General features: G+C 42.1%; 1 protein-coding gene across 1 annotated transcript in view; it reads left to right on the top strand.

Annotated features, from left to right (window-relative positions):
• ireb2 (iron-responsive element binding protein 2) overlaps positions 1 to 18,191 on the top strand; it is a 35,241-nt gene extending 17,050 nt beyond the window's left edge. Inside the window, exons 6-22 of the mRNA XM_029758441.1 lie at positions 1,725 to 1,794; positions 1,994 to 2,177; positions 2,594 to 2,733; positions 3,000 to 3,171; positions 3,947 to 4,047; positions 4,181 to 4,297; positions 4,634 to 4,793; positions 4,903 to 5,038; positions 5,309 to 5,393; positions 5,650 to 5,806; positions 6,052 to 6,176; positions 6,278 to 6,382; positions 6,602 to 6,744; positions 6,969 to 7,116; positions 7,364 to 7,486; positions 15,537 to 15,722; positions 15,855 to 18,191. Coding sequence (XP_029614301.1) covers positions 1,725 to 1,794; positions 1,994 to 2,177; positions 2,594 to 2,733; positions 3,000 to 3,171; positions 3,947 to 4,047; positions 4,181 to 4,297; positions 4,634 to 4,793; positions 4,903 to 5,038; positions 5,309 to 5,393; positions 5,650 to 5,806; positions 6,052 to 6,176; positions 6,278 to 6,382; positions 6,602 to 6,744; positions 6,969 to 7,116; positions 7,364 to 7,486; positions 15,537 to 15,722; positions 15,855 to 15,965 — 2,263 coding nt within the window. The 3' untranslated portion in view covers positions 15,966 to 18,191. The remainder of the gene's footprint in view (positions 1 to 1,724; positions 1,795 to 1,993; positions 2,178 to 2,593; positions 2,734 to 2,999; positions 3,172 to 3,946; positions 4,048 to 4,180; positions 4,298 to 4,633; positions 4,794 to 4,902; positions 5,039 to 5,308; positions 5,394 to 5,649; positions 5,807 to 6,051; positions 6,177 to 6,277; positions 6,383 to 6,601; positions 6,745 to 6,968; positions 7,117 to 7,363; positions 7,487 to 15,536; positions 15,723 to 15,854) is intronic.
• The last annotated feature ends 6,750 nt before the right edge of the window (positions 18,192 to 24,941 follow it).

Here is a 24,941-nt window from a genome sequence, read left to right as displayed (position 1 = left end):
AGTTGCGTCTCAAAAATAAAAAAAATAAGCGGCTGGAAGGAAGGAACCCAGTGGACTTCACTCCACTTTAGAGCATGGAAGAATCGATCATTTATAGATTTGAAGTGAACTACAACTTCACATTGTGTTTGGAGTAAACAGTTTGCTGCAAAACGTTTTGCAACAGAATCAGCATAATAAATATAAAATAATTATACATCCCTGAATACTGACTGAACGTTCTACTTAATGCTTCTCAATTGGTGCATATGAAGATGTCATCAAAAGTGCATTATAGTGCCTTGGAGATTACTTGTATAAAGGAGACATAATTGGTAGGAAAACCTTTTGTCATCGTGATGTCAGATTGACTTTAGATGCAGTTTAACATTAGCTAGCTAGCTAAAATTGAGGGGATAGGACTGGAGCTAGCTAATGTTAGCATTGCTAGGGATTTTTGACTAACTTTGATAGCTAATGGCAATATGACCATGTCTAAGGTTAAATTGTCGACAACATAATGATGGCAAAGTTATTTTCTACTAATTATGTCATTGTTTTCTTGAATATTTGTTGTTTTTAAATACCTGCAGGCAACTTGTGCACAAGGTTAATAGATAAAGCAGATTACATTCTTCATTTCGCTTGTTGCATTATTTTTTAATTATGAAGCCGTTCACCCAAAGCAGCTGATTGAGTCACATGGCATGTTTGTTTGCGAAGAGCACACAGAGCAAGCGGAAGCTTTCGTGATGTGATCCACTGTTGTGCAGGTGATCAAGTTGCACTTAAAATTCACTATTACTGTTTTCCAGCTAAATATATTAGAAGTATAAGTTTAACTATCTAAGATGTGCCAAACTAATGATCTCCAGCTCAGGGCTCCAGCTATGCTATGTAAGTGGCTAACTTGCAAGATCAAGCTTCTTGATAACCAATATGCAGAAACGGTGTGATATATTGAAAACATAAAATGTACTATCTACACAGCATGTGCAACAATAGTAATCATATTACTTGTATTTTTTGAAAAGATCACTTTATAAACTGCACATGAACCAAAAACCCAGTTGAAACTACCACAACCTAAAGAAATAATGCGGGAGACAGAGCGCATTCTGGAGAGAGCCTATAAAAAAACACAAGGCAAACAATTCACACAATGAAATGATGAATACACACAAATTAACGGGAGACGGAGAGCACATTCTGGAGAGAGACGCGCTTACTAGTGCATCTTCGTCACACACCCCAGTTCCCTTCTTTTTGTGTCGACATTTTACATTTGGGATGTCATTTCTGAAAATACTAAGCTGTAGTGTAGACCACAACTCTATTTTAGCTAGGCCTACAACAGGAAATGCATGTGACACGTTAACTTTCACTGCCTGCTAGACAAGTCAAAACAATTCTGCTGGCTTGTGCAGCAATTAAGCTGCATTTATTTTATCTTTCGGATCCATGTGGGATACAGTCCCGACCCAATTTGGCTCCGATTCTCCCTCATCGCTGACATATTTTGGGTCGGATCGGGGGGGGGGGGACTACTGGGTCAAGTCGTTCTGGAGTTTCACAGATCCAATAACATTCATATCTCAATTTCGGAATCCGAGAAGACCTCTAATTCGGGAATGCAGGTCCTGGCTCCTGAGTATTGGGTGGATATATAGTGTAGCAAAGCCTACTCGGTACCCTGTATAGGAGAGAGGAAAGGTGCATATTGTTCTTGTCATTGTTTTCTGCAGACCTGAAACCGCTCTGAAAAACCAGGAGTTGGAGCTGATCCGAAACAAAGAACGCCTGCAGTTCTTTAAGGTAACTTTCTGTCTCTCTAGTTTCCGTCAAAGTAAATTCAATGTAAACAAGATACTTAGTTACAGAGACTCTGCAGCAGCTATTTCAAACTGAAACCAGAACCTGTAATCACACATTGTAACACGGCTGCAACTTATTTAGGCCTGTGTAGCGCACCAGTCTAACCTTTTTCTTACGTCTTTCTCTTTTTCCCCTGAAGTGGTGCTCCAAAGCGTTTAAGAACGTGAACGTGGTGCCCCCGGATGTGGGCGCAGTACACCAGCTAAACCTGGAGTACCTGTCTCGGGTGGTGCAGGAGAGCCAGGGCTTCATCTACCCAGACAGCGTGGTGGGCACAGACTCTCACACCACCATGATCAACGGTCTGGGCATCCTCGGCTGGGGTAAAGAACAATTTAAAGTTCTATCAATGTCCACACAGCAGCCAATACTGGCTGAAATCCATTGCCATTTTTTTAAAGTTATGAATATAACTATGGTGCCCTGAAGGAGGGACATTTCACAAATGCTCAACCTCACAATAGCTGTGTGTTGCACAGAGTATACGGACTGAAGTACCCATTAACCTCAATAAATACTAGATTAGCATCAAACAGAAAAACATCAACATATCAAAGAGAATAGATAAAAGAAAGGGCTAAGAATTATGCTGAGACCACATTCATCATGTCATAGTTTAATATCCAAGTTACAATGCTTTGGTGATGAAAGAGCTTAAGAAGGAGATCGACGTGTGAATTAGCCAATAGCTCTATAGCTTTCAGACGGTTTCCTGTCTCTTTCCCGCTCTCTGTCTCAGGTGTGGGAGGGATTGAGTCGGAGGCAGTGATGCTGGGCCAGCCCATCTCTCTGACCCTTCCCCAGGTGGTTGGCTGCAGGCTAGTAGGCTCCGTCAACATCCTGGCCACATCCATCGATATTGTTCTGGGGATCACCAAGGTAGGCTACAGCTAAGAAATGAAACGTATTGGTACACATCTGAGGGTAGCTCAGAAATGTTGAAACCATATTCAAAAGAAGCTGCCGTACACTGCACTTGCAAAGTATCACTTTTTATTGATGGCTAGCGTTTAAGCTACATGTGGTTGAACCACCTTTAGGTCTTTTTAATTTCCTTTGTATTATCTATATTGTCATTGTAAAGTACATGATGGAGATGTTTTAAATGTACTGCCAAGCTTGATTCAATGTGTTCTCCATCTCAGCACCTTCGTCAGGCGGGCATAGCTGGGAAGTTTGTGGAGTTTTTTGGTCCCGGCGTGTCTCAGCTGTCTGTCCCAGACAGGACCACCATCGCCAACATGTGTCCCGAGTACAATGCCATCGTCAGCTTTTTCCCTGTCGACCATGTCACACTCCAACACTTTAAGCAAACAAGTAAGACAGGAAGCTGTCACCTGCCTGTTTCCAGGCTAGACTGTCACTTCTGAGGCTGTGATGTATGTCAGGTGTTAATGTGAGATTCATGTGCATGCGATTTGGAACATGCTGTTATAAAGATTTGTTTTATTGCAAGCTCTTTGCAATAAGGAATTGAGACCAAAAGCTCAAGAGAAGTTTCAAGTGTTTATTACCAAGGATGCCGTCAGCTGAGTGCATACATTTATACTCTTCCCTCTTTTTGGTCACCACCTTCTTGTAGGTGTCACCTCCCCAGCCATACATTTTATGACCCCAATGAGTTTCCCTTATCTCCCTTGTGGAATGTCCATGGTCCTCTCTTTGTTTAGCTAGATGTCAGAATCGCAACCCGTCATTGTCCTGGGCCTGACCATGCTTTCTGATCCTAGGCAATTTCCTCTTATCAGATTTGGTCAACCTTTACAAATGAGCATACACACAGTTTCATGGCCTAAACTCCATTTAATACTCAAAGTAATCATTCACAAAACAGGATACAAACAAACTTCAGTTTAACTTGAAACATGTTGCATTTTAACAGAATCCATCAATGCTAAGAGAAGCTGTACTAATTGTTTTTCGCTCAGCAATGTTAATGCTAACTTAAACAAACCCAAATTCTGTATACAGACCACTTTCTTGGTTTCCATAAGGTGGGGTAAATTTGGCATTTGGTGAATGATCCCTTGATGTTTAAATGTTGCATCAGTGGCATGTAATGTTAAAACTTGATGTTTTCCTTTGCTCTCAGACTTTACAGAGGAGAAACTTGAATTATTGGAGGCTTATCTGAAGGCTGTGAAACTCTTCAGGAACTACGAGGACTCGTCAGAAGACCCACAATATTCTGAGGTATTAGTCTTTTCAGATATTAGTGGCCACTAAGTAGAGGAAGCTATGGAGGAGTATTGGTCCATGTTACGAAGTGCATCGTTTTTCTGTTTCACAATCAGAGGTACAGTTGTTGTCCCTGTTTTCTCTAAAGGTGATTGAGATCAACCTGAGCTCCATGGTGCCCCATGTGAGTGGGCCAAAAAGGCCCCAGGACAGGGTAGCTGTCAGCAGCATGAAGGAGGACTTCCAGAGCTGTCTCAATGAGAAGGTAACATATCAGTCAGACGCCTTAGGTCAACGAAGTCGAGAACTCAAATACTTGACATCATCAAACAATTAGCCTATTCATATTTTAGTTTGCATAGCAACAGAAAAGTAAAACTGCCCATTGAGGGGAAATGTCCTATATAAGGCTTTTTGTTGGTTCATCTCAAATGAATCAATCATATGACCCTTGTTCACTACAACTTTATATGAGTGATAAATACTTCTGTTAGAATGACCTGGTTTTGTCTGTTGCGTAGAAAGGGATGAGATCCTTGCCACATCTTCTGGCTATAAAATATTGAAAGTATGGATTAGTTAATTGTGTTTCTCTTTCCAGGTGGGTTTCAAAGGGTTCCACATCTCCAAGGAGAAGCAGGAGAGCCTGGTGCCGTTCCTCCACGACGGTCAGGAGTACGAGTTGGCCCACGGCTCTGTGGTCATCGCAGCCGTCATCAGCTGCACCAACAACTGCAACCCCTCTGTCATGTTGACCGCAGGTGAGAGACACTGGAGGAACACGGTACTATATTCTCAGGCTTTCCTGAAATCCCAATTGGGCTGTCAGGAATTTTGCCAATGCACCTGGTATCGCCTTTTGATTGACAGGTTTGCTGGCCAAGAAAGCAGTGGAGGCGGGCCTTATCGTCAAGCCTTACATCCGCACCAGCCTGGCTCCTGGCAGTGGCATGGTCACCCACTACCTCAACACCAGTGGAGTACTGCCTTACCTCAGCCAGCTAGGGTGAGGACACGCACGGACAGGATCTGAACCTAGGTCTCCTACGGGAGAAACCAACGTCTCGGCCGTTAGGCCAAGAGAACATTTCCTCTTAGGCCAAGGGCTGACACAGGTTTTTAAAGTCACAGGCAGGGCTTCCTCATCACGAGACCATGAGCAACTATGTACCCGACTCATGTCCGACACACACCCACATCACTTGATTATGCATAATTGGCTCATTGAATATGCAGGAGTGGAATATTAGATAATTGTTCCTCATATCTGACTCAGGTTTGAAGTGATAGGCTATGGATGTGCCACCTGCGTTGGAAACACTGCACCTTTACCAGAGACCGTCTCTGAAGCTATCAAAGAGGTACTTGAACAAACTCTGTCTTAACTTGGTTACTATTCACTGCAGAGCTGGAATGAATAAGACTGTATTCCATAATGAAGTATTTAGGAGATATTATCCAATCCAGTGTTAATTTGATCCTTGAAAAAATTAAAATACACTTGACTGCCTCCTTTAACGCACTCTGTCGTCAAATCTTTTGACCACATGGGTGGCTAGAGAGAGTGACGGAGAGGTTTTATAGGAAGGTCTAATCTTCCCCATGCGCCCGCTGTAGGGGGACTTGGTGGCCTGCGGAGTGCTATCTGGGAACAGACACTTTGAGGGACGCCTATGTGACTGTGTCAGGGCCAACTATCTGGCCTCTCCGCCCCTAGTAGTGGCGTACGCCATCGCCGGCACCGTCAGCATCAACTTCGAGAAAGAGCCTCTGGGTAAGTGAACAACATCACGTTTCAAACCTCAAGACCACATTTTGAGGTTTGTTTGACACTTAATTTTAATAATCTGTCTCCTGTCTTCTACACTTTTTGATACCATTGATGAACTACCGTTTACTTGCTGTGATGGTCCAAAAACGTTATCTGGGGGGGGTAAATTTTTTTCCCCTTGGAGACACCAATCGAAGGTTAAAAACATAATGTGTTAGCATGTTTGTTACCCTGTCCCTCTGGTGTAGGTGTGACCTCTGAGGGGAAGGAGGTGTACCTGCGGGACGTGTGGCCCACCAGGGAGGAGGTGCAGCAGATAGAGCAGGACAAGGTCATCTCTTCCATCTTCACAGAGCTCCGTGCCAGAAGGGAGGTGAGGGTCCTTTTGTTTAGGGTTGGCTCCCTCTCTTGAGTCTTTTTTCTCTCAACCTATTCAAGTTTCATTACGGTGTGCTGTTTGTCACTCTGTTACAGAAAGGGAACACGTTTTGGAATAACCTTGAATGTCCAGAGTCTGTGGTTTTCCCATGGGATCCCAAATCCACATATATCCGCTCTCCTTCCTTCTTCAACAAACTTGTGAGTCTTATTTTTTTGTGTGGAAAATTACTCAAATGTACAACAATAATAAACACTTAAGAGAGAGAATTTAAGGAACTCAGAAGTAGACATATGTATTTCATATATTCAAAGCGTAATGGATAGTTTGTGAAACATATTAGCATCAGGTTAAGCTGAATTCGTATTTCAGAACTACTCTGGGCCCTGGTTCTATATGACCTCTCCCCTCTCTCCCAGTGTAAAGAGGTCCAGCCGCCCCAGTCTATAGAGAACGCCCATGCCCTACTGTTCCTGGGAGACAAGGTGACCACCGACCACATCTCCCCTGCCGGGAGCATAGCCAGGGTCAGTGCTGCTGCCAGGTACCTGCTGAGCAAACGGTAAGCACCCTATAATTTATCTCTACGTTGTACGCAGACTGCTGCAGTATTTTACCAGGGGCTGGGTTGTTTAAAATCTTCACCTCCATGTAATTTATTTATGTCGTATGCAGAGTGCTACTTTAGCATTTTACCAGGGTCAGGAGCAAATGTTTTGGTAAACTCTCAGCGGGACTCAGGAGGAAAGCAGTTTGACCTTTAAACTCTGGATTTCTCACTCTCAGCCTTACACCACGAGAGTTCAATTCATACGGCGCCCGGAGGGGAAACGACGCGGTGATGACCCGAGGGACATTCGCCAGCATCAAACTCCAGAACCGGTTCATCGGCAAACCAGGCCCCAAGACTGTGCACATTCCATCAGGCCAGACTGTAAGTGAGAGAGAGGGTCAAGTCTAGAAACGGTGCACTTGAACTGTGCTCTTCATTCAGCTCTGTACAGAAGGGAATAAGTATCTCCCTGCTGCTCACGATTTGATAACCCAGGCAAACGCTTCAAGTGATATAGTAAAATACCTTATTACAATTAACATGAGATTCATCTTTGCAGTAAATGGAGAGTGGATAAACATACATGATTTCGGCCAAGTTGTTTAACAGTGTGTTTTTGTGCTGTTAGCTGGATGTGTTTGAGGCAGTCGAGCGCTACCAGAGAGACGGGGTTCCTCTCATCATCCTGGCAGGGAAGCAGTACGGCTCAGGAAACTCTCGGGACTGGGCGGCCAAAGGACCCTACCTACTGGTAAAGGCTACATTCCACACCCAAAAGCCTCAAGTACTGGTCACATGCCAATAAAACTGGCTTCTGGGTGGAGTTTGTTCTTTAACACTTTTTTTTAAACACTCTAACACTTGAAGTGTTGCAAGATTTTTCTATATTTATTTTTTTTATTTTTTATAATTAGATGCAGTACAACTGAGGTGAGGGCGTTTGACGTGATGTTGGCTGCAGATCTGGTTCTGTACTGTGGCTGGCACCATGTGCTCTTAAAGGATGGCCCCCTATCTCTTAAAGGCCCTAGGATCCATGTGTACAGGGATGATCAGCCAGTTACTGGGACGACAACCTAACTTTGGATGAGGGAAGGTTTTAGCAGGTGGAATATTGGAAGAATCTTTAGAGGTTTACTTAGTCGCAGCTACATTATGCTTAACTACATATCATGGCCCAGTTACACTACCAAAAGTGGACACCTGCTCGTCGAACATCTTATTCCAAAATCATAGGCATTAATATGGAGTTGGTCTCCCCATTGCTGCTATAACAGCCTCCAATCTTCTAGGAAGGCTTTCCACTAGATGTTGGAACATTGCTGCGGGGACTTGCTTCCATTCAGCCACGAGCATTAGTGAGTTTGGGCTCAAATGTTGGGCGATTAGACCTGGCTCGCAGTCGGCGTGCCAATATATTCCAAAGGTGTTCCATAGGGTTGAGTTCAGGGGTCTGTTTAGGCCAGTCAAGTTCTTTCACACCGATCTCAACAAGCCATTTCTGTATGTACCTCACTTTGTGCACATGGGTATTGTTGCCTAGTGGTTAGAATTTTGGGCCAGTAACTGAAAGGTTGCTGGATCGTATCCCCAAGCTGACAAGGTAAAAATCTGTCGTTCTGCCCGAGTTAAGCAGTTAACCCACTGTTCCCCGGGCGCCGAAGATGTCGATTATGACAGCCACCCGCACCTCTCTGATTCATAATGGTCGGGTTAAATGCGAAAGACGCATTTCAGTTGAATGCATTTAGTTGTACAATTGACTGGGTATCCCCCTTTCCCTTCCCTTTCCCATTGTCATGCTGAAAACAGGAAAGAGCGGTCCCTAAACTGTTGCCACAAGGTTGGAAGCAGATAATCGTCTACAATGTCATTGTATTAGTGTTAAGATTTCCCTTCACTAGAACTAAGGGTCTTAGCCCGAACCATAAAAACAGCCCCAGACCATTTTTCCTCCTCCACCAAACTTTACAGTTCACACTATGCATTCAGGCAGGTAGCGTTCTCCTGGCATCCGCCAAACCCAGATTCGTCCATTGGACTGCCAGATGGTGAAGCGTGATTCATCACTCCAGAGAACACGTTTATACTGCTCCAGAGTTCAATTGCAGTGAGCTTTACACCAATCCAGCTGACGCTAGTCATTGCGCATGGTGATCTTAGGCTTGTGTGCGGATGATTGGCCATAGAAACCCATTTCGTGAAGCTCCCGACGAACAGTTCTTGTGCTGACGTTGCTTCCAGAGGCAGTTTGGAACTCTGTAGTGAGTGTTGCAACCGAGGACAGATGATTTTTTCGTGCTATGCACTTAAGCACTCGACGGTCACGTTCTGTGAGCTTGTGTGGCCTACCACTTTGCAGCTGAGCCGTTGTTGCTCCTAGACATTTCCACTTCACAATACCAGCACTCACAGTTGAACGGGGCAGCTCTAGCAGGGCATAAATTTGATGAACTAACTTGTTGGAAAGGTAGTATCCTATGACAGTGCCACGTTGAAAGTCACTGAGCTCTTCAGTAAGGCCATTCTACTGCCAATGTTTATCTGTGGAGATTGCATGGCTGTAGGCTCTATTTTATACACCTGTCAGCAAGGGTTGTCCACATACTTTTGTATATATAGTGAATATGGACACACTATTATTCTGGTACTTTTTAATGGTAAGTTTACAAACATATATTATGGTCATTATACTCAACTTGTATCATCATGGTAAGTGGTGAAATAAGTATAGCTAGTTATAATTGTAATGGCTTAGCAGATAATACCTGGCTAAAAGAGAAGGAATATAATATATAAAGTTGTATGGAAAAAGTACGTGGGGGGGTGTAAGTATTTTCCTCCCATGGGCAAAGAAACTCAAAAGGGGTGATGATATTACTTAATAATAATTTGGAAGGAATGTGCAAACTGTTTAAACAGAACCGCAAGGACGGTGGATCCTTTTAAATATGCTATTGGACCATTAACAGATTATGTTAATCTATATGGTGCAAATGATGATGATCCACACTTCTTTGAAAATATATATATAATCATTTATCGAGCTTATAGGCAATACATGACTCGATTATTATGGTGGGAGATTATAATACGGTTTTAAGTTCTTCAATGGACCGTAAAGGAAATTGCACTACAAACTATCACCCTCATGCACTTAAGGACATTACAAATATTATGGATATATTGGTACTAGTGGATTTATGGAGGCTTAAATATCCTGACCTAGTGAAATATACATGGTGGAGGCTCAGTCAAGCTAGTCGTCTTGACTACTTTCTTATGTAATTTTTGCTGGCACCGAAAGTTAAGTGTTGATAGGGGGCAGAATGCGTTCGGACCATCAAATAATTGGTATACACATTACTCTTACAGAAGTTCCACAAGGATATTGGAAATGTAATCAAAGCCTACTGAATGACCACTTGTTTTTAACCGAGACAGAATAATTTATAACTGACTTTTTATATAACATAGGTACAGCAGATCCTCTTATTGTATGGAACACTTTTAAATGTGCCTTTAGATGCCATGCGACTCAATACTCATCTTTAAAACGAAAGCAATTTAGGTCAAAAAAGTCATTTTTAAAAAAGGAAATGGAGGAACTAACAGTACAGATGGCAATAAAAACTAACACAGAGGCACAGAATACATTAGAGGAAAATAAATAGTGTAACTTATTCAAGAAAGATCAAGTGTAATCTATTATAAAAAATAAAGCGAACTGGATGAAATGAGGAAAAATGCACAAATTATTTCTTAATGTTCAACATATAAATGCTGCCAGAATAGACAGAAACTTGTTACAAATAACAGTTATCATGATTCACTAAACGATATTTTGAAAGAGGAAGCAAAGTACTTTAAGCATATGTTTATATTTCAGTCTCCTCCATCTCCACTAACTGAAGTTAATTGTATGTTATTTTGTCCTATGAATAGTATAAAATTAACAGCTATACAGAAAGACTCATGTGAAGGACTAATTACAAAAGAGGAACTTATAGACGCAATTAAAGCCTTCAAGTCCGGGAAAACTCCAGGGCTGGATGGCATACCAGTTGTGGTATATCAAATATTTTTCGATGTACTCAAAGGTCCGTTATTTGCATGTTTTAACCACTCCTATAAAAATGGTAGACTATCAGATACTCGGCAAGAAGGTCTGATTTCGCTTTTACTGAAACAGTACCCAGGTGTTAAATATAAAGATCAAGTCCACCTAAAAAACTGGAGACCCCTTACACTTCAGTGTTGTGATGCCAAAATCCTAGTAAAATGCAAAGCGCATGGAATTGAAAAGGTATTGTTGGACATTATTCATCCTAATCAGACAGGTTTTTTACATGGACGATACATTGGAGATAATATAAGACAAATACTGGAAACAATAGAACACTATGAACATTTTGGGGAATCTCTTATACAATGGGTTAAAGTTATGTATACTAACCCCAGGTGTAAAATAGGCATTTAATGGCTACTTCTCAAAGTATTAAATTGTCAAGAGGAGTAAAACAATGTTGTCCACTATCGGCATATCTATTTATTAGACATTAAAATCAGATCCAACAACAATATCAAGGGGCTAGAAATCCAGGGCTTAAAAACAAAAGTGTCATTGTACGCTGACGATTCATGTTTTCTTTTAAATATTTTATTTGGATCCCTGCACAGCCTCAGAGGATCTAGATCATTTTTCTAAACTCTCTAAAGACAACTTTTACATTACCGTGTAGCTTACCAATAAAATTGTCCGACTGTGTAGGTAGTTTCTTATAACTGCATGCTGGTTAAGGGCTTGTAAGTAAGCATTTACTTACATTTACTCCTCTCGGCGCATGTGACACAATTAAATTTGATATACTTGGTATTCATATCCCGAAAGAGAGAAATTATCTCACAACAATACATTTGAATAGAAAGTTAGCTAAATTAGATAAGATTTTGCTATCATGGAAAGGACTACACCTGTCTATTTGTGGAAAGTTAGTCATATCCCAGTTTACCTATTTACACGTACAGTTGAAGTCGGAAGTTTACATACACATTAGCCAAATGCATTTAAACTCAGTTTTTCACACTTCCTGACATTTAATCCTTGTAAAAATTCCCTGTCTTAGGTCAGTTAGAATCCCCACTTTTTTTTAAGAATTTGAAATGTCAGAATAGTAGAGAGAATGATTTATTTCTTTCATCACATTCCCAGTGGGTCAGAAGTTTACATACACTCAATTAGTATTTGGTAGCATTGCCTTCAAATTGTTTAACTTGGGTCAAACGTTTCAGGTAGCCTTCCACAAGCTTCCCACAATAAGTTTGGCCCATTCCTCCTGACAGAGCTGATGTAACTGAGTCAGGTTTGTAGGCCTCCTTGCTCGCACACGCCTTTTCAGTTCTGCCCACAAATTTTCTATAGGATTGAGGTCAGGGCTTTGTGATCGCCACTCCAATCCCTTGACTTTGTTGTCCTTATTAAGCCATTTTGCCACAACTTTGGAAGTATGCTTGGGGTCATTGTCCATTTGGAAGACCCATTTGCGACCAAGCTTTAACTTCCTGACTGATGTCTTGAGATGTTGCTTCAATATATCCACATAATTTTCCTGCCTCATGATGCCATCTATTTTGTGAAGTGCACCAATACCTCCTGCAGCAAAGCACCCCCACAACATGATGCTGCCACCCCCGTGCTTCACGGTTGGGATGGTGTTCTTTGGCTTGCAAGCCTCCCCCTTTTTCCTCCAAACATAACAATGGTCATTATGGCCAAACAGTTCTATTTTTGTTTCATCAGACCAGAGGACATTTCTCCAAAAAGTACAATCTTTGTCCCCACGTGCAGTTGCAAACCGTAGTCTGACTTTTTTATGGCGGTTTTGGAGCAGTGGCTTCTTCCTTGCTGAGCGGCCTTTCAGGTTATGTCGATTATAGGACTCGTTTTACTGTGGATATAGATACTTTTGTACCGGTTTCCTCCGGTATCTTCACAAGGTCCTTTGCTGTTGTTCTGGGGTTGATTTGCACTTTTCGCAACAAAGTACGTTCATCTCTAGGAGACAGAACACATCTCCTTCCTGAGCGGTATGACGGCTGCGTGGTCCTATGGTGTCTATACTTGCGTACTATTGTTTGTACAGATGAACGTGGTACCTTCAGGCGTTTGGAAATTGCTCCCAAGGATGAACCAGACTTGTGGAGGTCTACAATTTATTTTCTGAGGCTGATTTCTTTTGATTTTCCCATGATGTCAAGCAATGAGGCCCTGAGTTTGAAGGTAGGCCTTGAAATACATCCACAGGTACACCTCCAATTGACTCAAATGATGTCAATTATCCTATGAGAAGCTTCTAAAGCCATGCCATAATTTTCTGGAATTTTTCAAGCCGTTTAAAGGCACAGTCAAATTAGTCTATGTAAACCTCTGACCCACTGGAATTGTGATACAGTGAAATAATCTGTCCGTAAACAATTGTTGGGAAAATTACTTTTGTCATGCACAAAGTAGATGTCCTAACCGACTTGCCAAAACTATAGTTTAACAAGAAATTTGTGGAGTGGTTGAAAAACGAGTTTTAATGACTCCAACCTAAGTGTATGTAAACTTCCGACTTCAACTGTAAATGTGTTTAGCAGTTATTGCAGGTGTAACAAAATGCTTGTGTTTCTAGCTCAAACGGTGCAGTAATATCTAACAAGTAATATCTAACAATTTCACAACAATACACACATCTGAAGTAAAGGAATGGAATTAAGAATATGTAAATATTTGGAAAAGCAATGTCGGAGTGGCATAGACTAAGATATAATAGAATACGGTATATACATATGAAATGAGTAATGCAAAATATGTAAACATTAAAGTGGCCAGTGATTTCAAGTCTATGTAAATAGGCAGCAGCCTCTAATGTGATACTGGTGGTTATTTAACCTTCCTGTGGCATCGGGTGCTGTAGGTGTCCTGGAGGGCAGGTAGTTTGCCCCTGGTGATGCGTTGGGCAGACAGTACCACCCTCTGGAGTACCACCCTCTGGAGAGCTTGCAAGCCTCCCCTTTTTTTCCTCCAAACATAACAATGGTGATACAGCCCGACAGGATGTTCTCAATTGTGCGTCAGTAAAAGTTTGTAATGGTCATTTACTTATCGCCCTGCCTACACCTAACGACTTGTTTTTTAAATTATATGAGCACAAACTATTCCACTTTATTTGCAACGGCAAGCCATACAAAATTAAACGGGCCTATTTAAATAATGATTATGTATTCAGAGGGCAGACATTTTTAATATTAAAGCATTGGACCTCTCACGAAAGATTTCAGAACATCTAAAAAAATATATATTTTTTGGGTAAATAATATAAATAGGACTGGTGGAGTTATGTCACATATGCAGTTAAGATAAATATATGGACATGTCTGCTCTATCCAAAATTACAACCAACTAATTGCAGCATTACTGCAAAAATGGAAGAGGCAAGTGGATGGGGAGAAGGTAAGGAACTTGTTTGTTGGCCCTGCATTTAAGACCAAAATTGGCTAAAGAAAATTGTGATTAAATGAAAAGTATACCAGTTTGATTAAAGGACCAAAAAATGTACAGCTGCAAAAATAGTTGGGAGAAGCTTTTCGATGTACCAATTCCATAGCACTTGGTTTGTGAACTGATACACAGAACGACACCAGATTCAAAACTTAGGTTTTCCATTTGAATTATTATACAAAATTCTTGCAACCAATAGAATGTTGTATGTATGTATGTATGTATGCAACCATCCCAGCTCTGCAGATTTTGCTGACAGAATCATTAGATCACTTGTTTTGGTACTGCCCATAGGTAGCTTGGTTTTTGGTCACAGGTTCAGGAATGGCTAAAAATTGCAACATTTACTTGGAGCTAACTGCAAATTGTGCTGTTCGGTGATTTCAAAAGTCATAGTCAATCGATCGATAATATAACAATACTCTTAGCAAAAAGGATTCTTTAATTTACAATCTGTAAAAACTTTGCGAATAGAAAGGTTCAGAACTTTTGAAACCGCACAGTGGAAAAATGGCAGCTAGAAATCAAATGGTCTTCAGAGATGGAGGGGAGCGGTTGAGGGTAGCTGAAGGCTGGGACTAAAAACAAACAAAATATAACGAATGTAAAATATACTGTCCGTAAAATGTACATAGGCCTCTACTTCCAGCTTATAGATACTAAGTATTGTTGTCCATTTAGTTTACTCCAATTAGGGGAGGGGTGGTAGGGTTGGGGGAAAATCATAAAGAAGGAAATCTATATTTAAAAGATGCATATTTAAAATAATATATACATTTGCAAAAAAATATGGTGTTTTGGAAATGATGCAGGCAATTACATTGATAGAATCCACAGTATATCTGCAATATTAAAGCTGATATACCCCTAAAAATATATATTTTTTAACATAAGCGCCAAATGCCGTCTGTTCTGTGATCTCAATCAATAGACGTTTTTACCAAGTCATGTTTCACAGAACACTTGACCTAAAGCCCCAAAATAGTATGGCAATGGTGATAACTCCATAGTCTGAAATAAAGAGCGATATGAACCAGATCCTAAAGGCAGAAGTCATCCTGGCTCTGCATAAAATCTCTACTCCTACATTGTTCTTTGTTTCAATTTACATGAGCTGGAGAGAGAAAAATGTACACAATTAAATTCTAAATAAATCAAATATTCATTGGGAAATTTCATTCAATTTTATATGTGCCTTTTTACTCCATGAGATACAGATCCCATTGGTCTCTTATTCTGTGTGTTCTATGGTTGGCAGGGTGTGCGAGCTGTCATAGCAGAAAGCTTTGAGAAGATGCACAAGAACCACCTGGTGGGCATGGGCATCGCGCCCCTCCAGTTCTTGCCAGGCCAGAGTGCCGATTCTCTAGAGCTCTGCGGGAAGGAGAAGTTCACTATCACGCTACCAGAGGACCTGTCCCCAAAGCAAATGCTAACTGTCAAAGTATGGCATCCAATCAAATGTTACCTTTTTATAACAAAAATGTCCCATCCCCAGTTAAAATGTCTCGCAACTATCTTTGTCTATGGCATTGTCTCTTCATTGAACTACATTTTTCACTTTTTCTCTCTCTAGACTAGCTCTGGAAAGACCTTCAGTGTGACGACTCTGTTTGACAACGAGATGGACGTGGCCTTTTACCGGCATGGCGGGCTGCTGCGATATGTGGCTCGGACCATGCTCTAGACTAGATCATTTTATCTTAACTCAGCTTTAACCCCAAGGCCTGATTTTCTTTCTGTGCTTATATATGGGGTTATTCATGCTCCAACCATCTAGTTGAATGTGTGGAAATGGGCCTACTAAACTAGCTTGCTCAAGTAGGGATGACACAGAAGCTAATTCACAGAGATTATGTACCCTCCCCGGCCCACAGACAAATGCCTCCCAGGTCTAAACCAAACCTGTGCTGTTTTGAACTTCTTGTGACCAGCCCAGTCTGCTCCACTTCAGACTAGCTCAGACCAGCCCAACATTCTTTCAGCTCCAAGACCAGCTCAGTCCTCTTTGATGATATCCATCTGCTTCAGCATTTAGACCAACACAATCCACTTTAGAACAGATTGATATTTAATGGCTGAGCATGCCCCGTTCAGAACAACCAGCTCCAGCAGGGTGCCTGTTCTATAGGGTGGAACATTCAGAACGTTGCAGTGTAGAAGTCCAATGTAAAGAATGGACATAACCTGATATCTTGTGAATGAAAGGGTTGTGTCTGATTCTAAGTCACTGATTTTTGTGTCAGTCGGAAAGTTTCATCTCTTTTGAACAGGTATCTGCACTTTTTATCAGCGCTTGAGCTTCCTAACCACATCAGTCAAGTTCAATTCTGAGACCAGATCGATCTACTTTAGCCGACCAGATGAGACCTTGTGCCCAATTCCAACCCAACTCTTTCCCTTTACTTCTTTGATGCTTATGTAGATCTGGACAGATTGGATTGCTGTAAGCAATAGGGAGAATATTCTACTTTGCCTACATAATGTAATCTTTTTAGATTTGGAATCGTGCACCAGTCTAGGCTGTGCATATCTCCTGCAGACTCGTCCATCCTTTACAACAGAGTATTTCCAGGGATGTCCTCTTTTGCACTTATGGTCAGAATGAGAATGTGGAGGAAACAGTTGTTTTTTGCTCTCCATGTCTGCACAGCTTCATTGTCTACTGGTTGAACTGATTATCTGACAACGGGGTTAGTATTTGGGTGTGGAAACTATCTATTTCACTGGTGCTGAGGCAGAGGTGTCAAAATGTCCTTCGCTTTGGTGCTTCTCATGACAATTTGCGAGGTCCTCTGTAAGATGCATACAATCTAGAACTGTATAGCTCTATATATAGCTCTGATAGTCTAGTTTGATCTACAATATCTCATTGCTTGTCAGGTACCGGTATTTAAGGTTTACAAAGTAGTGGGCAACCATTGTTCGTGTGTTGGTGTTAACGCTGTGGTTGGACATTTTGCATGTTAAGGCTGTCTGTGTGACAATGTTGCCTCAGTTGGCTTACTCAGATAATGGCACTATATGAAACTTTATTCATACAATTTAATTGAGACCTCTGGAATGTGGATTTGAACATTAGCTTTTAAACGAATACTTTAGTGATCATTGAGATTCTCATGTATTTATTGTCATACTAAATTCAAACTTATTTTTTTATTTTTTACTTTCAAAGAGTGAACAATGCCATTGTGTTGCCATGACACATTTCCAAAGCAAGTTTAAGCAGAGAAGAGTTTCCTGACCTGTAATGATGTCATTCGTTTTGAGGGTGCATACACACGTGTTGATGTCATTGGTTGTCAAACTACAGAGCTTCTATTAGCCTGATTTGGGCTTATTGGTTTCCTGTGTTTTGATTGGGTACATGAGTCCTGGCCGGTGGTCTGATCAAGATGGTGCAACGCAGAAGAACTTTCAGAATCAGGTAGAAATGTCTAGTGTAGATACGATTTAATTGTCATGTAGAACATGTAATCAAGTCAACTGTGTTCATTTCTATCTGCAATGTTATTCTGAGTATTTCACCTCACTGAGTATACCCCAGTTTTATGTTAATGCAATTTCCCTTGAAAGTGTGATCCGTTCTATTGGCTTGACTTCACAGGTATGCGTCTCACTGACTGCTTTGGGGATTTTAGGTTTTTCCCTGAATACAAGCACACGGTAATTTAGTACATTTTAATTAATGGATGATGTATGTGGTGTTATTATTTGTGTGTAGCTGTTGGGGTACTGCTTCTTTTTTCATTGTCACAAAAAATGTACCATATGCAAACAAAGCAAGTGCAACATTGCACATAACAATAAGTACCTGGTTATTGCAGAGAAGTGGTAAAAAAAAAATAATTAAGTACCGAATACTGAATTATAACAGATATTGTATATAGTTTTTAATAAATGATTAAAATAAGTTTTGTTTGTATGTTTTACTATAAAGAAACTACAAAAAACATCTCTATTTGGATGCTGGGCTCTCAAATCAGTGCCGGCATTATTGTTCCAGCACATCACTCGCAAGTCCAAGAAATACCTTTTCACACTGCTTTCTTCTTAGTCCTGGGCTATCTTACCCCCAGGCTAGACTGGCTCATTGTTTTGCTTAGCAATGACCAAGAAGGGTAAAGAAGCTTCAGAATTTTGGAAAACCCATTCACTTACATGTGTTTGCTTGAAATGAACATGCTACATTTGTAGGTTTAAATGCTATCTTAACTGGCTGTAAAATAGATCATTTACAACAGCACTACTAATATCCAACTTCGACTTGAAGAATGTCTGTTCTTTGCCAGGAGATACCGACCCTGCCGTTATGCTTGTTTACACTGAGCTAAACTGTCGGGATGCGATCCATTACATTCTATCCATCACATTTTCTAACGTTTCTATGGACACAGCCAAACAACAGAAGTGATGGATTCGACTTCTGTTTGTCACCGTTGCGCTGCAATAGGAAAGTAAACTTGCCGAGTAAATTATTTGAGGGTCAATTTATAGAGAATAAAAGTCAAGTAAACGTGTGTGTGTATGTGTGTGTGTGTGTGTGTGTGTGTGTGTGTGTGTGTGTATGTGTATATATATATATATATATATATAAAAAGACAAGTACCTTTTTCAGGACCCTGTCTTTCAAAGATAATTTGTAAAAATCCAAATAACTTCACAGATCTTCATTGTAAATGGTTTAAACACTGTTTCCCATGCTTGTTCAGTGAACCATAAACAATTAATGAACATGCACCTGTGGAACGGTCGTTAAGACACTAACAGCTTACAGACTGTAGGCAATTTAAGGTTACAGTTATGAAAACTTAGGACACTAAAGAGGCCTTTCTACTGACTCTGAAAAACACCAAAAGAAAGATGCCCAGGGTCCCTGCTCATCTGCGTGAACGTGCCTTAGGCATGCTGCAAGGAGGCATAAGGACTGCAGATGTGGCCAGGGAAATAAATTGCAATGTCCGTACTGTGAGCTGCCTAAGACAGCGTTACAGGGAGACAGAACGGACAGCTGATCGTCCTCGCAGTGGCAGACCACGTGTAACAACACGTGGTCTGCCACGTGTTGGGAATTTTCTGTCATGCTAAGCATTCAAAATATGAGTACTTTTCGTTGTCAGGGAAAATGTATGGAGAAAAAAGTACATTTTCTTAAAATTCAATATTTAAAAGCAATGCTACCATTTTTCCATAAGTACTTTATACCACTGCTCCCAAGTGGGTAGGCCTATGCCCTCCCAGGTCCACCTATCGCTCTGCCCCTGCCCAGTCATGTGACATCCATAGATAAGGGCCTGAATTTATTTGACTGATTTCCTTATATGAACTGTAACTCAGTAAAATCGTTGAAATTGTTGCATGTTGCGTTGATATTTTTGTTCAGTATAAATATTACCTAGATTTTAGGCCATTCATTAGCTAAATATTAGGGCCATAGGCTAAATATTTACCTGGCAAAGTGCAAGAAATATAGGTAACCAGATTATAAAATGGCAGATCTGTAGTGTGTTCCTCCAGGCTTTGCTCAGTGGTGCCCGGGCACACAAAGCTCCACTATGAATGAAATCAAATCACATTTTTGTTGTCACATGCTTCATAAACAACAGGTGTAGACTAACAGTGAAATGCTTACTTACGAGCCCTTCTCAACAATGCTGCATACAGTAAGAAATAAATTATAATAGAAAAAAAAAAGTAACATGAGGAATAAATACACAATGAGCAATGATAGCTTGGCTATATACATGTACCAGTACAGACTTCGTGTGCAGGGGTATGAGGAAATTGAGGTAGATATGTACATTTAGGTAGGGGTAAAGTGACGAGACAACCGGATAGGCCTAGGACAAGAAAAGTATTATACCTGGGCTACAACAACACAGTGCAATGAGGAATGTATTATTGATATCAAGTGACTACACATTTGTCTATAGGGTGTAAACTGCAGTGATGTAGGCTAATTTCAATATCCACTCACATTTCCTGTTTTGTTTCATGCTGAAATCACTACATAGGCCAACAGCCTGATTATGCAACCATTTGGGTCTATTCTCAACAGTTTAGAAGGTCCAGAAAGCTACATTAGCAGGCCACTCATATGGTGTAGGCCTATTTTGTCAGGATATAGCCCGGTGTTAAGATGGGTCTACTGTAGAAAAATATTAGCTTTTCCTTTCCATCTCCCAGCTTGTTACACCTCGATCATACATACAGTTTCATTGTGCAAAATGTTACGCAACATCATCTGGATGTGTGTGCAGCAAAAGTTAAACATTCACCTTCTACCTTTTCTGTCAAGCCGTCTACGGATACAATTTGATGCATAAGTTTGATAAATCCAACATATGCACCTTCAGTGGAGACTGCTGAGGGGAGGACAGCTCATAATAATGGCCGTAATGGAGTAAATGGAATGGCATGTGTTTGAAGTATTTGATACCACTCCACCGATTTCGCTCCAGCCATTACCACGAGCCCATCCTCCCCAATTAAGGTGCCACCAACCTCCTGTGTACATCACACGGAACGCACTGCAAGGCAAACGCAGCATTCCATTGGAAATGAATGTACTTCTGGTGTACCAAAACGCAAGAACACTGTCGGTGTGAAGGCGTTAATGCTGTAGCTTATTTTATTCAGAAAGCAAGAGCAAGCGTGCATCTCTCCTCCAGTGGGCTATTAGTAGGCTACAGAAAATAAGTCGAAATAAGTATCCAACAAGTTTTTGTAGTCTGGCTTTTCCTGGGATGGACTCAACAAGATGTATAAGGAATATCCGTGGCAGCTGAGAGGCCAGGTGAGTAATTGTGCAACAGAGCAATGAAGACAGACAGGCTTGAGATGTAGTCTATTTCCTAAATTAGAAGCATATGCATATTAGCCCACAATTCATAAACTCAATGTTAGGCTTAATACTGCAGTGAATATATCCAGTCAATTTACACAGTGAAATATATATATTTTTTTATTAGATAATGAAATCATAGGTAGCTTACACTATGAGCGCTCCCTCCCAGTCCCCGGGTATGCAGCTCGAAAATCTACCATATTGTTTCAGTTTTTTAGGGACAATAATTGTATTATACCTAGGCTACAACAACACAACGCAATGAAGAATTGTATTATCGTTTTCGAGTACAAAACTCTAGTATAGGCTGTAAACTGCAGTGAATAGCCTATGTAATTTGAATAACCGCTCTAAAGCCTGGCGTTTAGAATGCCATATTCATCATTTCAAAATAACTGCATCTAGCCTGCCTGCCTGATTGGGCAACCATTTGGATCAGTTAAGTTTTTTTTATTTTCTTGACAAGGTGCAAACACATTAGCAGGAGAGTCATATGGTGTATTTTGTCATGATGTATGGGCTAACATAAACATGCTTATGCAGGGATTTCTGGTGGCGCTCACATGAATTATAATAATGCGTGAGCACAAAATAAGTTGTATCCATAGTTTCCGGGTTTTGGCTTCTGGGTTTTTAAAAACGTTCTAAAATGAGGGTGATACTGAGAAGGAACTGCCAGATGCATCATAATAGCCCAGAAGTAAAGCTGCACTAGGAGCCACATTTTAAATGGTATAGATTGAATACATGGACCAGGATATAAACACTCGCATCAAAACACAATTTAAATGTATTTTTGGAAGGGATGTGGTCATCATTCAATTATTACATCAAATATATACATCTCATGGTAGTGGGCAGCTATTTTATATATTTTTTCACACGTCCATTATTTTTTGCATACGTCTTATAGCGACCCTATACTTTTGGCAGCCCTGGTGTGAAGGTTGAGGAATGGAAGAGCAGACTGTCATATCACAGATAGAACAATGAGACAGATATTTCACTGGATGTAGGGCCCATACATGTGAAGCATCCAGTTGGAGTTTCCATTCACTACCAAATCTGGTGATGAGAGGAAGTCCCCAAGGTTGGCAGTGGGAGAAGATGGAGGGAGATGGATTTTGGCCAACATTCTGCAGATTTTCTCATAGATGAAATATTTGATCTCCATACAGTTTTCTGTTTCCAAAACTAGAATCTGTTACAAACAGAGTGGACTGTGTTGTGTAGTGCAAAGACAAATTGAGCACACATGCACTTCAAAGAGTAGGTGAATAAATGCTTGAACACACCAATAGGATCTCACTAGCTCGTGCTTGACTCTGCACACCTTGCTTGTTCTGCCCACTAAGATTAATTTATTGCCATTGGAAATGACACGACAAGATCTGGTCTATCTTGGGTTAGTTATACAAATCTTCGGTCATATAACCCTAAATATTTTCGATGTGCAGTTTGGAATTACAATTTAAGAGGACTAAGTGCTTCTATAGCAAACAAATCTCTGTGCTGTTTGGGTGCAATGTTAGACTGCATATCGTTCTTAACTCTTCAGAGCTGTCACGACTTCCGCCGAAGTCGGTTCCTCTCCTTGTTCGGGCGGCGGTCGATGTCACCGGTCTTCTAGCCATCGCCGATCCACTTTTCATTTTCCATTGGTTTCGTCTTTCTTTCCCACACACCTGGTTTTCATTTCCCAATTACTGGTCATGTATTTAACCCTCTGTTTCCCCCGTGTCTTTGTGTGTGATTGTTTATTGTTCAGGTCGGTACGTTTCCGGCAGTTTTTTTTCCGGGTGCTGTTTTCACCCGTGTTTTGTGGCAACCGTTATTGTTCACATATTGGTATGTTTACTGTGTGCTATTTCTTAATTAAAGTGCGTTGTTCACTCATCTTTGCTCTCCTGCGCCTGACTTCATGCACCAGCTGCACCCACCGCCTGACAGAATCACACACCAAGAAACTATATGGAGTCAGCAGGAGCAGGTACCCCTGTTATTGGGGTCGAGGAGCGCGACAGGAGCAAGGGACGATGCTCCATCATCTCGGCGCCACCATGGACCGCGTCCTACAGACTATGGATCGCTGGGAGAGAAAGGGACGTCCTCCAGCGCCTCCGCCAGCTCAACCAAGGTCTCCACTACTCGCCCCTCTTTCACCCGGTCCCAGTGGCATTCGTCTTGCCCTCCCTAGGGAGTATGATGGGACGGCTGCACAATGTCAGGGCTTCCTATTACAGCTGGAGCTCTACCTAGCAACCGTCCACCCGGCACCTTCGGACCGAGAGAGGGTGTCCGCCCTCATCTCATGTCTCTCAGGGAGAGCCCTGGAGTGGTCTTCGACCACCCGCCTGAGGGTAGAGCAGCGGGTGAACGTTTCGTACATCTGAGGCAGGGGACAAGGAGCGCCCAGGAGTTTGCTCTGGACTTCCGGACCCTGGCCGCTGACGCGGGATGGAACGACAGGGCCCTGATCAACCACTATCGTTGCAGTTTGTGCGAGGACGTCCGTCGGGGGTTGGCCTGCAGGGACACCACCCTCACTTTCGACCAGCTGGTGGACCTGTCCATTCGGTTGGATAACCTGCTGGCTACTCACAGACATCCAGATCGGGCCCTGTCAGTTCCATCCCCCAGCACCACCGCTCCGACGCCCATGGAGCTGGGAGGTGCTGCGCTTAGGGAGACTGGAGGAGGTTCCGTTTCATGCACCACATGTGGCCGCAGAGGGCACATTGCCGGTCGGTGCTGGGGAGGTTCCTCTGGGAGTCGAGGCACCAGGCAGGGCACTCTCGCGTCACCCCAGGTGAGCCGGCACCATGCTCACCCAGAGCTCTCTGTTGCCCACATGTTTTTGAACATTACTTTTCCTGAGTTTCCCCCGCATTCCTAGCATAAGGCGCTCGTCGATTCAGGCGCAGCTGGGAATTTCCTTGACAGATCATTTGCCCATAAATTAGGGATCCCTATTGTTCCTGTGGATATGCCCTTCCCAGTTCACACCCTAGACAGTCGACCATTAGGGTCCGGGTTGATTAGGTAGGTCACCGCGCTCCTGGGCATGGTGACGCAAGAGGTTCGTAAGGAGAGAATCAGTCTCTTCCTTTTTGATTCTCCTGCGTTTCCCTTTGTGCTAGGCCTACCCTGGTTAGTCTGTCATGATCCCACTGTTTCGTGGCAACGGAGGGCTCTCACGGGGTGGTCATGAGAGTGCTCAGGGAGGTGTTTAGGGGTTTCCGTTGGTGCTACTACGGTGGAAAGTCCAGACCAGGTCTCCACAATGCACATTCCTCCTGAATATGCCGAAGAAGGCAACTCAATTACCACCCCATCGACAGGGGGATTGTGCAATAAATCTCCTGGTAGACGCCGCACTTCCCAGGAGTCACGTGTATCCCCGTCACAAGCGGAGACGGCGGCTATGGAGACATATGTCTCCGAATCTCTGTGTCAGGAGTACATTCGATCTTCCACTTCACCCGCCTCCTAAAGTCTGCCTCCGTGCATTGACTATCGAGGTCTAAATCAAATCACGGTGAGGTACAGTTACCCGCTACCTCTCATCGCCACCGCGATTGAGTCAATGCACGGGGCGCGCTTCTTCACGAAACTAGATCTCAGGAGCGCGTACAACCTGGTGCGTATCCGGGAGGGAGACGAGTGGAAGACAGCATTCAGTACCACCTCAGGGCATTATGAGTACCTCGTCATGCCGTATGGTTTGATGAATGCTCCATCAGTTTTCCAAGCCTTTGTAGACGAGATTTTCAGGGACCTGCACGGGCAGGGTGTAGTGGTGTATATTGATGACAT

The sequence above is a fragment of the Salmo trutta genome, chromosome 7 (assembly GCF_901001165.1).
Source record: "Salmo trutta chromosome 7, fSalTru1.1, whole genome shotgun sequence".
Classification (NCBI taxonomy): Eukaryota; Metazoa; Chordata; class Actinopteri; order Salmoniformes; family Salmonidae; genus Salmo; species Salmo trutta.
The sequence above is the reverse complement of the archived record's forward strand: the minus strand, read 5'-3'. Positions and strand labels throughout refer to the sequence as shown.